We start from the raw sequence: 16,470 nt of genomic DNA, 5'->3' as shown, positions 1-16,470 counted from the left end.
ACTAATTTATTTTCATTGAATTATATTTTTAGTTTTTATCCCATCACTATATCATATACTTTATAATACATATTTCAAAATGTATATTAAGGTTTTGTGAAAGTCTTAATTGCTTGATGGACTCAAATTTTATATTACAAAAAGGGCTAATTTTTGTCATAATCTTTGTTAAACTTACGGACTTTGAAGCAAAAAAGTAATTCAATTTCTTCCCCTCCCCCTTTTCATCTAGTTTATAGACCATCTGCTGGGTGTAGTTAGAGCACATGAAAGTGCGAAGGATGGTAGAGAACGAGACAAGCAGCTTTGACATAGGTAACATGTCTCAAAAGAAAAAAAGCAAAGTAATCAACATTTCCCATTGAATTTGTGGTTCAGATATATTAAAAGAGTAAAGATGACTAGGATTTCTTAGTTTTAAACTATGGATAAAATCTTTTCTGTGAAACCAAAATTATATAGCGTAAAGTAAGTTAGATATTGACTGTATCGGAATATTGCAGTAAACCTGCTGTTTCCCTAGCACAAATAGGAGCAACAAACCACAGTCCCTGGATTAGAGTTATGTCTGAGCTAGCAACTGTGGTTTGATTTGCTTCACATGAATTACAATCTAAAACCAAAATTCATTTTTGGCTTTCTGAACATGACTTGTTCAAGAAAAACAAACCGCCGTCTTTGGGTTGGATATAATGCTAAGCCAGGGATAACGGTTTATTGCTTTTGTTTGTACTAGAGCAGGATCAGATTTGGAATGATCTGTGTCTTATGTACAAAGAGGACCAATGTGTGTATAACTACAATATAAAAATTCTGTTTTTGGAAATATAATGAATAATTACAATATTTAGTGCTTCAGCAAAATTTGAGGGTAATGTTTTTGAAAGCATTGAACTTCACGGAGCTCAATATATAAAAAGTTCAACAGTGGGGAAAAAGCTTGCTCCTTTCTTGAAGGTTAAGGAATATGTCAGAGACACTTTAGTACAGTAGTACCTTGGTTATTGAACTTAATCCGTTCTGGGAGTCCATTTGACTCCCGAAACGGTTTGAAAACCAAGGTGCGGCTTCCGATTGGCTGCAGGAGCTTCCTGCACCCAACTGGAAGCTACAGAAGCTGCGTTGGACGTTCAGCTTCCAAAAAACGTTTGCAAACTGGAATACTCACTTCCGGGTTTGCGGTATTCGGCAGCTGATATGTTTGACAACTAAGCCGTTTGACAACCAAGGTACCACTGTAACAGCATTTCAACTTGGAGGATCCCTTTAAGCCTGTCATAATTTGTGGTGTGGCTTGTTTGCTTCCATTTTGCGGCTATTTTCATAAAACCTGTAATTTGTCCTCCTAATGTGGTAAGGGAATTGCTTCATTGGGTCACATTGAATACAAGTAACATTTGTTTACAGGAGTCTTCTGAAATCAGTGGATAATGTGGTTACTTATCACTCTAGCACTAGTATTGTGGTATTGATGTAGGTGTAATCATATAATCAAACTGTCCCAGTGGTTCCTAGAAATAGACACTACTGGTGTGGCATGTGAGTCATCTATGCGGAACCTCTCTCACATTTCAGTGGTTGGTTACATATAAATTGGTCCTGAGTTATGAATGAGGCTGAATGTAATCTAGAATGCATCAGATGAATACCTTGTTGAATAATGTAGAGCATGACTGATCCTGCTCAATGCAGGTATTCCATTCCCCAGGGTTCTGTGGTTAAGCAGTAGCAATTAAATGTTTCTTTATATATTTTCATTGTCTTGTGGTCACAGTTTATTTGTTTAACTAGAGATTTAGGTTGGACGTGATCAATCTGTCATTAAAGTTATTTTACTTAATTTACGTGATGCAATTATGTGCATTTGCATCTCACTAAAATAAATACAATAAATTCATGTAATTGCATCAGCTTGCTGATTTCTAGAGAGATAATTTACTATTTATTGTAATCCATTGATTATAAATAAGGATAATAATAACAAAAAAGGACAAATCCTAAATTTAGAAATGATGAGCCATTAGATGAGCTTGTTGCATGGGTCAGTGCTCATTACTTTTTATAAATCTAAAATTATGTTTATCTTCATAAAACAGGAAAGTATGATCCATCTTAAATGAAGCACTTTGAAAGCCTGTTCATTTCAGTTGGAGTTAAGCACTTGCTCAGTTCCCTCCCTTTGAAATTAATAGGATTTAAATATGTTGAGCTGTATCTGGATTCTATCCAATATTTGAGTAAGCAATCAAAGTTACTATCTGTGGAACTTATTTAGTGGGAACAGAACATTCAAAGTGTAGGTTTTGCACTTTGTAATCTAGTTGACCTATAGTGCCATCTAATGGCTAATTTATGAAATACGTTAATTTTTTTTCCATGAAAACCATGGTCTAATGAATACTGTGCAAAATAATACAGTGGTACCTCGGGTTACATACGCTTCAGGTTACAGACTCCGCTAACCCAGAAATATTACCTCGGGTAAAGAACTTTGCTTCAGGATGAGAACAGAAACTGCATGGTGGCAGCAGCAGGAGGCCCCATTAGCTAAAGTGGTGAATCAGGTTAAGAACAGTTTCAGGTTAAGAACGGACCTCCGGAACGAATTAAGTACTTAACCCGTGGTACCACTGTACTCTATATGGGTTGTTTTTGGCCATCATAGAAACCATTTAGATCAGTGAACTTAAGTTAGTAAAGACAAGCTTATTTCTGTTGATTCTGGGATGGCTGTTCTGAGATTGAGTTAGCCAGATAAAGCCTATTTTTCATTGCAAATTATATTTAATAGATTTTCGCATCTGGTTCCCTGAGCCTGAGTGAGCACAGAAGTGAAAAATACTTTTGGCTGTGTGTACACTGAAATTACAATTGCAGTGTAATGTTTGGAGTTTTCACCTGCTGTTTCAGAACTAATACTTGTAAGAATTTGGGAACAGTCTTTTTAAAGTGAGCAGTATTAATTGACAATAATCTGAACCTAGGGTCGGGGCTGCTGATTCTTCTAGACCTGTCAGCAGCCTTCGACATGGTCGATCATGAACTCCTGGACCACCGCCTTGCCGACGTGGGGATCCAGGGCACAGTCCTTCAATGGCTGCACTCGTTTCTCTCTGGTCGGGGACAGAGGGTGGCGCTTGGGGGGGGGGGAATTGTCATCGCGCCACTCCTTGGTGTGTGGAGTGCCTCAGGGTGCGATTCTCTCCCCGATGCTTTTTAACATCTTTATGCGCCCCCTCGCCCAGCTTGTCCAGAGTTTTGGGCTGGGTTGCCATCAGTATGCCGATGACACCCAACTCTATCTGTTGATGGACGGCCATCCTGACTCGGCCCCAGATACACTGACCAGATGTCTGGAAGCTGTGGCTGGATGGTTACGTGGGAGCCGGTTGAAGTTAAATCCTTCGAAGACAGAGGTCCTCTGGCTGGGGCGGGACGATATGGGATTGAGGGGGCAACTCCCATCTCTTGCGGGGGTGCAATTAGTGCCAGCATCGTCCGTTAAGAGTTTGGGTGTAATCTTCGATACCTCCCTCTCTATGGAGGCTCAGATTACAGCTATAACAAAGGCGGCATTTTTTCATCTCCGCCAAGCTAAGCAGTTGGCTCCTTATCTCTCTCGCCCTGACCTAGCCACTGTGATCCACGCGACGGTCACCTCCAGACTGGATTATTGTAACTCGCTCTACGTGGGGCTGCCCTTGAAACTGACCCAGAAACTCCAGCGGGTGCAGAATGCTGCGGCGAGACTCCTTATGGGGTCTTCGCTGCGAGATCATATTCATCTGGTACTATACCAGCTGCACTGGCTCCCGGTGAAGTACAGGATCAGGTTTAAGGTGCTGGTTTTAACCTTTAAAGCCCTATACGGCCTAGGACCCTCGTACCTACGGGACCGCCTCTCCTGGTATGTCCCACAGAGAAATTTACGGTCTGCAAATAAAAACATCCTAAAGATCCCAGGCCACAGAGAGGTTAGGCTGGCCTCAAGTAGAGCCAGGGCTTTCTCGGTCGCGGCTCCAATCTGGTGGAACGCTCTGTCACAAGAGACTAGGGCCCTGCGGGACCTGACATCTTTCTGCAGGGCCTGCAAGACAGAGCTGTTCCACCAGGCCTTTGGTCAGGGCACAGCCTGACCCCCTCCTCTGGCAATCTGCACAGAATTTTGCTTGATGGTTGCCATTAATTTGATTTTAATTAATTTTATAATGAATGTTTTTAAAATGTTGGACTATTTTGATTGTTGTTAGCCGCCCTGAGCCCAGCTTCGGCTGGGGAGGGCGGGATATAAATAAAATTTATTATTATTATTATTATTTAATTATTAAAAACTTTATTTTTTATATGGGACAGTGGATGTCAGTGCTAATGTGAACTACTAAACTATGGTTGTCATAAAGAAGATCTCCCTGCCATGTTTTTAAACATGTGTTTTTAAACATGTGTTTTAAATGTAGAAGCCCAAATTACCCATGAGCTCAGAAGGCTGCAGAAATTGTAGTAACCCCATACTCATCTCTCACAGGTTGAGGTGTGGGCTGATATACAGTGTGTCAGTAAGCCAGCATACTAGGATAGCTGGCTTATGTGCCTTCCCTTGCTGTCACCACTGCCTGGTCAGTTAAGGACTTCATAAAAAGAAGAGAAAGGAGCTGAAGTGGGGAGTTGATGGGGAGGGTTCTTTGGGGACCAAAGAGGGCTGACTAGAAGGAGGAATATTTTCTGAGCCTTGGTTTATTTCTGAATCAGTTAAGGCAGTGGCCCACTTGCACATGCTGTCGACGTCTGTTTGTCTCCTTGCTGTGAGCAAGTAACATTAGCTTTTAGGAATATACCTCTTCCATTGAAACGGACTGCTTTCTTGTGCCATAGTTCCAGTGATATCAGTGCTACCCCTTTAACACTGGGGCTGGTCTCTGGGATAACATTATGGCAGATAATGATTCTGTCTCTTTCTTAAATGGTCACTAGCCTATTAAGCCAAGAAAGCAAATAAAGAGGTACACATACAGTGGTACCTTGAGTTACATACATTTCAGGTTACATATGCTTCAGGTTACACACTTCGCTAACCCAGAAATAGTGCTTCAGGATAAGAACAGAAATCGTGCTCCAGCGGCCTGGCGGCAGCAGGAGGCCCCATTAGCTAAAGTGGTGCTTCAGGTTAAGAACAGTTTCTGGTTAAGAACGGACCTCTGGAACGAATTAAGTACTTAACCAGAGGTACCACTGTATTGCCAATAGTGACTTTGTTTTTTTGTTGCGGCATGTATCCAGTGGGTAAATGGAGCAAAGGTTGGTTAAATACCCTTTGTTTAATGAGGATCTTTAGAAGCAGCTAAGATAAGAACTTTTTAGTACTCCTTTGTTATATGCCTATTTTAAACTTTTTAAATTCTATACTATTGTGAAAGAAATGTATTTACAGTAGTTATAGTGAATTAATTATTATACAAATTAAATACCAGTACTGTATTTGATACCTTAACACTGTAAAAACAGCATAACGTTTAATACTAAGCAGTATCCAACTAAATAATTCCACAAGCAGAATGAGTTCCATTTGTGCAAAGGGACTTAACTCCTCCTTACATCCCATGCCATTCCCAAATCTGCTCTCGAGTTCTGGGGTAACCCCCAAAACAGATTTAGGGAACATGCAGGTGAGAAGAGAGAGGGTGAACATTCCCTTGTGCAAGGAGAAATCCTTGCTCTAATGGAACACTCCCCTTAGTGCTACTTTGAATACAACCCATTGAATTGTGTTTTTAAAAATAAGAGTATGTTCATTGACCATCATGGGGTTTCAGATCAAGTACCAGTTTGGCTTGTACACAAGGCAGATACTATTCCATTGACCACATTAATAATTAAACTGTCTTGACATGCAGTAAGATAAATATATAGTTTCATACACTATTGGAGCAATTGAACAGTCAACACATTATGTAAGTAAAAAAATAAGTTTATAAATGCTTTTAAAAAGCAATTACCCTTCCTTAAAATTAAAGTTATTTGTTTTGGTTTAATGCTTGTGATACTGCTACTCTTCAAAAATACTTTTCCAGTATGTTTGAAATTACTTTTGGAAAGAGATAAAAACAAATTTAAATATACAACATATGTTGATTTTTGTGACATAGAAAACAAAAGTCCTAATATAATGACATTTAATTTATGGTAAGCTGCCAAATACTAATTTTGTTAGTGTAATTTATAACCTTTGAATTCATTGCTAGTATTTACAGTACATTACAATATTAATTTCAGTGAATTTCTTTTACCTGGTATTGAAATATAATAATGCTCATTGAATTACTTTAGTTCATTAGATAGAACTTACATTCTTTTTGTCATTGTGCATCTGCTATGTTGAATAAAACTGTTCAGCCTCATAAAAACAGTTCTAGGATAGTCTTTACAAAATCCGTTGTACTTTGAAAGTTGTAATACTTTTCAAGAAGCAATTAATATTATTGTGGGTCATTAATTAGGATATAACTTTAGCAATATTTTTAATGGAGTGCATCCTCTGCATAATTGTGTTACATTCCTTATATTTGATTTTATGAGAGTTACTATTACTATCTATCCATAAAATAATTGTGCTTAATAATTAATTTAAGAGAATTAAATGCTTAATGTTAAACAGTGGAATGCAAACAGCATAGTATACTGTACTGTACATAATCCCTCATGGGGTTAAAGAAATACTGGTTACAGGTTTAAGAAAACTATCAGAATAGTCATGTCTTTCACATGTGATAAAATCAGGCTGCTCATAGTCCTAAAGATGGGTTCATGTATGCAAATTGATACAAGATAGATAATTCCAAATACTTGCATTTGGTGTTAAGGTAGATGAATAATTAATTAGTCTAGCTGAAGCTAAGGTATCATTCTTTCATAAGGTATTAATTGCTGTATTCTCTTAACCTCAGAAAATGACCTTAGATCTATAATTGATATTATCATATTAAACACTAAATTTAACATTAAGCGAATAAGCAAACCAGCTATGCTCTGTGGCTGAAAAAACTGTCCTATTGGGACAGTGCCCTTGCAGAAGAACTATACAGGCAGGAGTAACTTCTGCAATAAAATGGGGCTAGTCACAAATACAAGTATATGTAGTTAATCGCTTACATTTTGACTTTTACTTTTTAAAAACCCTAATAACTATTTTATGCATTTGGGTTCTAACAGACTCCAAAGATTATGAAATATGTACCCTTTTGCAATAAAAGGGTTTGATTTCAATTGTTCTGTGATCTTTCAGTGCTGTTCACATGATGATGTTGTTGTTTTAATTGATTATTTCTGTGCTGTGGCATTATAGTCCGTCAAAGTAAATGGGGGCAAATGAAACACTGCATGCTTGAAGGCATTGGCCACAACTTGATAAAAAGTCTATTGAAACAGCAAGTATTTTTCATAAATTTGATGCAGCACTTAAAGCAAGGCATTGTTAACAATTTAGAGATGAAAACAGGGCTGCATGCCAGTGGCAGGCATAGCTAAAGTGAATGTGGAAGTACTCAAGTCGGTGTGGCCACCCCAGATTCGCAGTCTCTTGCAGTCACAGACTTGCAGACATACAAAAATGCATGCAAATCCCTCTACAGTGGTTGCTCTGTACTACAAGCACTAATCCTTAATGAAACTTCATACAGTAAAATTAGAATTGTGTTTCTAGACCCTTGGAAGACTAAATGTTAGATCTTCAGAGGGTGTTGGATGGCCACTAGTCAATCTGGAGGCAAGCAAAGAGAACAGGAAGCTAGAGTGAGAAAGCAGTGGCTTCAAAACCAGGTCCAGATTACTGACAGGTGTGGGATCCAATCAACACATTAAACATGGCTGTCAATTTGTTACCTGACCAAGTCAAAGATTTTACTATATATCTGTAGTGGACATGAGAAAGCATGTGTTGAATTCATTCACAATGACAGGTTCCACATAGATCTCCATGTGTGGTAACTGTTTATTTGCAGCCAAATAATAATAATAATCCTGGTTATACTCCAAAAGGATGTGATTTTAAACTTTGATTTATGTTCATTAATGGGCCACATTGCTTTTATGAAATAGAAAAGTAAACACAATTCATAAAAGTAGACATAAAATTGCTGTCATATTCAGCAAAGCCATGTAGAATTCACAGTTGGCAGGACAGGGATATAGAATAATAGAATCATAGAGTTGGAAGAGACCACAAGGGCCATCAAGTCCAACCCCCTGCCAAGCAGGAAACACCATCAGAGCACTCCTGACATATGGTTGTCAAGCCTCTGCTTAAAGACCATATACACACATTGGTCTTGACAGTAGATCTGTGACTGATGACTTGATTGAAAGTAGCCTGAAAAATTATATTGTAATGAAAATGATGGCAATTAATATTTATTTATTAAGGGTTTTTATTTTATTCTTTAAACTCTACAAGGAAAATATATAAACAATATGATAATATAATAAATGTTAGTATATAACTTAAATGGCAAATAAATGAAACAAGGTAAAAGAGTTAAATAAAACATTCAAAGCGCCAGCAGTTGAATTCTATTCTATGAACTCTGTTGAGCCTAAAATAAAACCATCTTGGCCTGATGCCTAAAACCTAACAAAAAAAAAGCAAAGCAACTTCCCTGGGTATGGAGTTCTACAGACTTGTTACCACCACTGAAAAGGCAGTGTGCCCATGCAACCACTTGAATGAAGGGGAATATGAAACTAGGCCTCTTGTTTCATCTTCTCCCTATTATGTACTTGCATGGAAGTTTGGGTCTGGGTGTGATTTACTAACAATCTAGTTTAATGAAATGTGTTGGCTTTCCATTCTGGTCATTGTTTGTGTTTTTTCTAGTATCTCCTGAGGCAGTTGGATTTCTGTCAGCAGTTGGACTGTTTATTATCCTGTTGTTGATTCTTTTTCTATATATTAACAAGAAGATGTGTTTTGAGAATGTTGGAGGTTTCCCAGACCTCAGTTCACGATACAATGCCAGAAAAAATTCACAGGACAAACTTTGTAAGTATCAAATTCTATGGTCTATGGCTTTGAAAGACAGCAAACCCCTGGTGTAATATCATATGAATAATGTTATGTAGGCATAAAAGTTTGACTTGAATAAAATAAATATCTTATATAGTCCAAAATACTTTTACTAATCCATCTGTAGTGCTTAGTCAGAATTTAATAGCTTTGGGGTCTGTTGAATGTTGTGTAAGGGGTTGACATTTTAGATAGTGGAAAGAAACAAATGGTTTTATATTTCCCAAATATGCTTAATAAGAATAATTAGATCACAGCTTTTATATACTAGGAAACCATATTTTCTCAATTATGAGGGACAAAATCTTAGATATTTCTGAATCTCAAAAGTGGTAGGACGAACCTCTTTTATTTGCAGTGTATCATTCATTAAAAGTTAGAGGGAAAACACACAATAATCATATTTGAACTGAATTATATTCCATGACCGCAGTTCAACATAGAACTTAGACTGCATAAACTTGTTGATTTTACTGAGGTTGTATGCTTATATTTGTACAGAATTTGTACAGACTGTTGACCATGGGTACAGAATTATTGTGGTCTGGGTGAATACAATGTTAAGAATGTAGTCCAATGTTAAGAATTATGTTTTATGGTTTCTTAATAACCGATACAATGTGGGGTATATGCTAGTGTTTTGAAACAATGTAGTATATCTGTCTTTATAATATATTATTTAAATACGTTTAAACTTTTTCTTTGCAGGTGTAGAGTAAATTCAACAATTTACATATAATATTTAAAATGTCTGGTTATGTTATACAATACAACATACAACACAACATAAAAAACAGAATAGATTTTTATCAGTTGATTTTGGCTTCGTGTAGTAGAAGACACTTGCTCCTATTTATTGCTTTTAAGGTAACAGAATTCAGAGAATGACTAATCTGCAGAGTCCACAATTTAAAGGATAGGGTTTAGGATACTTGAAAAAAATACAGTAGCAATGCATTTGAGGAATAACATATTTTCAAAGCAATAATGTACTAACAATTAAAACATGGCATTTTTCAAAAATTTTCAACAAAACCTGAGCCTTCCTTCTATGTCTTCTCTGGTTGACACACTCAGTAATGCAGTAGATGATCTAACCAGTGCTGTTGGAGATGTCAGCTATACAGTAGCTGACTCAGTTACAGAACAGGTAACAAGTATGATCAACAGCCTTCGGACAGATGATACTGCTACCGCCCAAGAAGATAAATCTATAGTAGATAAAGAGGAAAATAAAGAGAAAGAAGACTTGAAAAATATTACCTTTCCAAAAAATACTAGGCAGAACTGCAATACATATAGAACAGATGAGTCCCTTAATAAAGAACTAAATCAAGAATTGCATGCTGTAGTAGAACAAAATGAGGGCCCTTTGCATAAAAAAGCAAAACAAAGATCACCAGGACTTGACTTCAAAAACACCAAAGAAGTGCACAGTTTTGATTCCAGGAATTCAGAAAAAAATGAAGAGCAAACTCCAAAATTGCAGAAGTTAAAGTCTAAAAAAGCTCATGGGGTTCATGAAGTAAAAGAAAAGAAATGCAAACCATTTTCGGATGGCCACAGACAGTCTGTAACAAAGCAGGAAGAAAATGCACCATCTATTCTTTCAAAAGAAAGTAAAAAGGAAAAGGCTAAGCAATCAGAATGTTTTTCAAAAGAAGTGAGTAGTAAGAAGACACCAGAAAAAGGTGAGGTGTCTTATATCATACTTTATCCATGTGGCCTTTCCTGGATCTTTTACTACATACTTCTTTTCCCAACTGTTTTTTAGATTTCATTCATAATGATCTTTAAAACAGTCTCCTTAGTAGAAACTCTTTGTGATATGTATATTATTTTCTCTGAAGTTTGCTTTATCTAATTTTATTCATACTCCTTGAAAACTCGTTACATATTTTATTTCCTGATTAATGCTACTAACTTTTGAATAGTGATTAATCAACTTTTTTTAAAAAAATTCTTTCTGTTCCCTTAAATTTTGCTACATCTTTCAATGGATAACAAGAATATTTTGTACATGATTCTTGAATTCTATATTTATATGCGTTTGTTTACTTGGTGCTTCACGACATAGTGTGCAGATGTTGTTTTATTATAAGAAATAATATCTAGGAACCTAACATATTATAAGCTACATATAGCTTTTCATGAGGAGTAATACTAAAAGAGAGAAAACTAACATACAAATCATGAAGTGGTAATGCAACAAGTCTAAAATATATATATCTAAAATAAATAAATATAATTTAAAATATATTTTCTCTAAAATCAGTCAGTACATAAATGATAAAATAGGCTATTTCACATCTCTAATAATTGAAGGAAAACAAACATCTAAAGCTACTGCTAGCGAAACCATGAAGGTATCCCAAACTTTGCAGTTATAGACGAAAACAAATGCTGACACAAGAAGGATAAACCCCCTATATCAAGTTACAGAAGAGCTTTCTGAATCCACTAAGGGTGATAGGGCAAAGAGGGAAGACAAAACAAAATGAAATGCTGTGGGGGGGGGGGATCTTCCCCATGGGCTGCAGTAAAAGGCATGTATTTAGGAAACAACCTTGGTTCATCCCTTTAAAAGCCTGCTTATTTCAGGCTAAAATAAATATTTCCAGGAATAACAGAAACAAAAAATAATTATGTTAGGGATAATACATTTATTGTGAAGTTTGAGCTCTTGCCTAAACTGGGTTAAAATGTGAACTATATTACCTTCTGTTTAGGAAAAAAAATGTATTAACAGTTAAATGTTTACCCATTATAATTTTAGCACTCTCCTTTATGGTGCCATCTGTTATCATTCCCCCCTCCTTTTTTTCCAAAATAGACAACTCATACATAAATAAAGATCAGCATGGTTCATCATCTGAAAGTGAAGATGAGGCACTGGGTAAATATCATGAAGCCTTATCCAGAACACAAAGTTCAAGGCCACCAGCAGGCGATAACAGACAACAGAAAAACTATATTTGGGAAACCAGACAAAAATATAGCCCTCTGTCTGCAGAGTATGATGGGTACAGTAGTGAAGCCTCAATAGATGAAGGTATGACATTATTTACAATAGTTTTTACTTCATCTTATTTCACATTCATCAAAAAACACCATAGGATAAAGATACAGCAGTTACAAGATATTATCTGTAAACGTGCCAGTAAAATCTAAAACCCTGACTGAAATAGTTAGGGATTTAGGGGGAAAGACTGGATTTCTTTTATTGATCTTTTACCTTCTGAGTGCTTAGTGCTTTCCAAGCATTTCCCCTATATTCATACGGGAAACGTTTAACGAAAAGCATAGCAGTTTACAATTTATTGTTATGTATGGAAAAGTTTGTAAACATTTCCTGATAATAAATTGCCTTTGGTATATGGTGGTTTTAGGGTGACTAAATGAAAAGGACAGGGCTCTGTGCCTTTAATAGCTATGTAAAAGAGGAGTTTTCAGCATGTGTTACTTGTCATACAAGCAACACCATCCCAAATTTACCTCCTCTGTGCAGGTCTTAAAGGTGCGCTCCTCTTTTTCATCTGGTCACCCTGGTTTGTACTGACTCTGTTCATAAATGAGATTGTTAAGAACTCACTGTTGTTGTGAGCTAAAGGTACATGTTCTAGCCCCATTCTTACTGGGATACTAGATAAGACATCCTCTGAGACTTCTATACCAGCTAGATGATAGAAAACTCACATTTTGAGAACTCTGATGATGATCTGGTTCAGTTGTGTAACCATAGCAGAATTTATTTACAGAGTTTTACATATATGTGTCAGTTTATTTAAGGACCTATTCTGAGACAGAAAAAAGTTAGTTGGGTAAATTAGGAAGAAACACATAATACTGATGACCTGTTGGCACATAATGTCTGTAAATCACCTTGGAAGATGATTCATAAATGTATTCATCATCATTACCATACTGTAATGTCCAAGGGAATGCCCAGAGTGTCTAAGGTACCATACCATGTGTGACGCTTATCTTTTCTGTCTTAGATGACTTCTAATAAGGTAGTGGAATTCTGGTGTGTGCTCAGAGTTTGGGTCAGGAAATCATCATCAAGTGATTCATCATCAACAATGGACATATAATTTTGGATTGGGGACTAGTTAAAAGGGAGATATACTCTGTCTCTGAGATAATAAAAGTAGGGCATAAGTTTATTTGAATAGTCTTTTGTTTTGTCTTTCATCTGAAAGTCTCAGCTTCTCAACCAATAATGTTGTACATCCACTGTTGGATGAAATATGTATTTGACTGCCAGTTGCTGAGAATCACTAGCAGGGATGGTGCAGTTGTCCTCAGGTGTTTCTTGCAGGCTTCCCATAGGCATCTGGTTGGCCACTGTGAGAACAGGATGGAACAGATGGGTCATTGGCTGATCCAAAAGGCTTTTTCTTATATTAATTAATATTTCCTGCTTCGTTAGGGTATATTGTGTCAACTACTAATTAATGAAGTGTTTTCATAAGATATTTTTTGTAAATCCACATTTCCCTAACAAAGAGTCTTACCAACTTTGGCCTTGCCAAAAATTAGAAAATGTTTGGGTGATGTTAACGAAATGCTTTTTCTTTCCACCTTTGAGATAGTTCCTTCTGCTTTTTCTTAAGGTAACTTAAGTGTTTTGCGACCCTTTGGGGGCAGGCATTACTTCTTCCCTTTCTAAAGTGGCAAATAAGTTTAAGCTCATTTTTCATCACAGTAGAATAGTGGCAAGTCTTTAGTCAGCTTGAAAGGAGTCTTTGGGAAATGATCAGCATCCTACGTTCTTACGTTCTTATAGGTAACAATACAGTCCTTGTCCTCAGGCTTCCAGTCTAAAAGATACAATAAAAAATAAAAAATAGATTGCGATAGAAGAGGGGGGGGAAAGCAAACCCAGGCACTGATGTTTAATTACAAAGAGTTCAAGGAAAAGAGGGATCCAAAGTTGCTGGTCTCTCAGCCAAGTCAATGGAGTGACTTGCTTCTTTCTGCTGTCACTTGATGTAATGGCTGCTGCCCATTGACAGTTGATTGGGGGAAGAGCCTGGTTATTTCTCTACAGACTGATGGTGAGACACTGCTTCCCTCATCTCCCTTTGATGTAGCCTCACTTTTAGGTAGATCATTGTCTTATGTTCAGTCAAGTTCCTAGCATGCTTTAATGATGTTACGACTATCATTGATCCTATTAGAACTTTAGCAGATTTTGACATGATGCAGTGTTGGTGCTATGGCTGGAATCCTTATGATTTTTCATAAGACAGTGAAATAGGACATTGCTGAGTTGATCTGCTCATTCCTGGAAGAGCAAGGATGAATGCCTACTCATTACCTCTCTGGCTTCATGTGAAGTTCTCTAAGGTTTCATAGTATTTCCTCTTCCCCTCACACTTGCCTATTCACTATATAGAGCCGGGGTCAGCAAACTTTTTCAGCAGGGGGCTGGTCCACTGTCCCTCAGACCTTGTGAGGGCCGGACTATATTTTGGGGAGGGAAAATGAACGAATTCTTATGCCCCACAAATAACCCAGCGATGCATTTTAAATAAAAGCACACATTCTACTTATGTCAAAACACCAGGCAGGCCCCACAAATATCCCAGGGATGCATTTTAAATAAAAGGTCACATTCTACTCGTGTAAAAACACACTGATTCCCGGACCGTCCACAGGCCGGATTTAGAAGGTGTTTGGGCCGGATGCATCCCTTGGGCCTTAGTTTGCCTACCCATGATATAGAGGCTGTATTGAAATAAATGGCAATTTGCAGTTAGAAGTAATTGATATGCAAATAACTATCACCTATCCTTCTCATCTGTGTAAGATTCTTTGCTTACCGGATGCTTGACTATTGCAAAAACTGGACGTGAACCATCCAAGACTGATGGAATTGAGATCAGCAGGCTTTGTGTCTAGTAAATGTGAGTGGGAGGGATTTGTACTTCTTTCTAGATCTGTTGGTATATTCAGTGGCGTAGCGTGGGTTGTCAGCACCTGGGGCAAGGCAAGTAATTTGCACCCCCTAACCCCCAGATGTTGCGCCCGGTGCGGCCAGCCCCCCCTGCACCCCCCACGCTACGCCACTGGGTATATTTGCACATTAGATTGTGTAAGGCATAGTGCAGGAATACTGGTGAGAAACCAGGAAACTATCTAAAATAATAATCAAAGTGTTGGCTCAGGGGGACAATACAACCTGCCATGCCCTTCTTCTGACAATCCACCACTCTGATCTTTCTTCTGTAGTATGAAATGTACTGAATGAAAACATTTCTGATTCAACTCTATGTAGTTATTCATGCATAAATCAAACTGAAGTCATACGATTGTATCCGTCTAAGTCATACTCCAAGTAGACACGGAAACCAATGGACTGATTTCATAATGACTAACGTGTCATTCATTTCAGTAGGTTTACTCTGAGTATTAGTTAGGTAGAGTAAATTAAGATTTATATTTGTGTTACTGGAAGCAACACAGCACTAGGCTTGTAAATAGCCAGTCACTTTCTCAATAGGAGTGAGTCAGAATTGCCTTAGGTCTTCATCCGTTAGGGTGCAGCCTAATGGGTTGCAGCCTGATTCAAAGGTCGCAACAGGAGTACTACCACCATACAAATATATGGTAAAAGATTAAGAAAATGTTAAGAAATGGGTCCTTAAATGCATGTTTGGGTTACAAATCAATCCTTAGTCTGAAAGGTTTGAAGACACCTGCTCTAGGCGACCAAGTAGGACAACTTTTGCTAATAGAAATGGAGCTGACTCTCTAGGACAGGGAAGGGGAACCTGTGGCCTCCAGATATTTTGTGTACTCCAACTCCCACCAGTCCTAGCCAGCATAGCCAAATGACAGGGGTGATGAGAGTTGCAACATAGCATAACATCTGGAGGGCCAGGAATTTCTCATCCCTGTTATCTTCCCCACTCTTTATGGTTCTAGCAACATACCTCTTGATTGTTGTTGTTTAGTTGTGTCCGACTCTTCATGACCCCATGGACCAGAGTACGCCAGGCACTCCTGTCTTCCACTGCCTCCCATAGCTTGGTCAAACTCACGTTTGTAACTTCGAGAACACTGTCCAACCATCTTGTCCTCTCTTGTCCCCTTCTCCTTGTGCCCTCAATCTTTCCCAACATCAGGGTCTCTTCCAGGGAGTCTTCTCTTCTCATGAGGTGGCCAAAGTATTGGAGCCTCAGCTTCAGGATCTGTCCTTCCAGTGAGCACTCAGGGCTGATTTCCTTCAGAATGGATAGGTTTGATCTTCTTGCAGTCCATGGGACTCTCAAGAGTCTCCTCCAGCACCATAATTCAAAAGCATCAATTCTTCGGCGATCAGCCTTCTTTATGGTCCAGCTCTCACTTCCATACGTCACTACTGGGAAAACAATAGCTTTAACTATGCGGACCTTTGTTGGCAAGGT

The 16,470-nt window shown here is 37.9% G+C and overlaps 1 protein-coding gene across 3 annotated transcripts in view; it reads left to right on the top strand.

The window, feature by feature from the left end:
- SYT14 (synaptotagmin 14) overlaps nt 1–16,470 on the top strand; it is a 77,886-nt gene that overhangs the window by 12,786 nt on the left and 48,630 nt on the right. For 2 of the 3 annotated variants that reach the window (XM_083733316.1, XM_083733317.1), the window contains exons 3-4: nt 8,867–9,031; nt 11,889–12,107. In XM_083733316.1, coding sequence (XP_083589442.1) covers nt 8,867–9,031; nt 11,889–12,107 — 384 coding nt within the window. Of the gene's footprint in view, nt 1–232; nt 316–8,866; nt 9,032–11,888; nt 12,108–16,470 lie in introns of all 3 variants that reach the window. The other variant, XM_083733318.1, reaches the window with a different exon arrangement.

The sequence above is a fragment of the Podarcis gaigeae genome (genome assembly GCF_964106915.1).
Source record: "Podarcis gaigeae genome assembly, chromosome: 3".
Taxonomy (NCBI): Eukaryota; Metazoa; Chordata; class Lepidosauria; order Squamata; family Lacertidae; genus Podarcis; species Podarcis gaigeae.
Note: the sequence above shows the minus strand (reverse complement) of the source record. Positions and strands in the feature narration are given on the sequence as shown.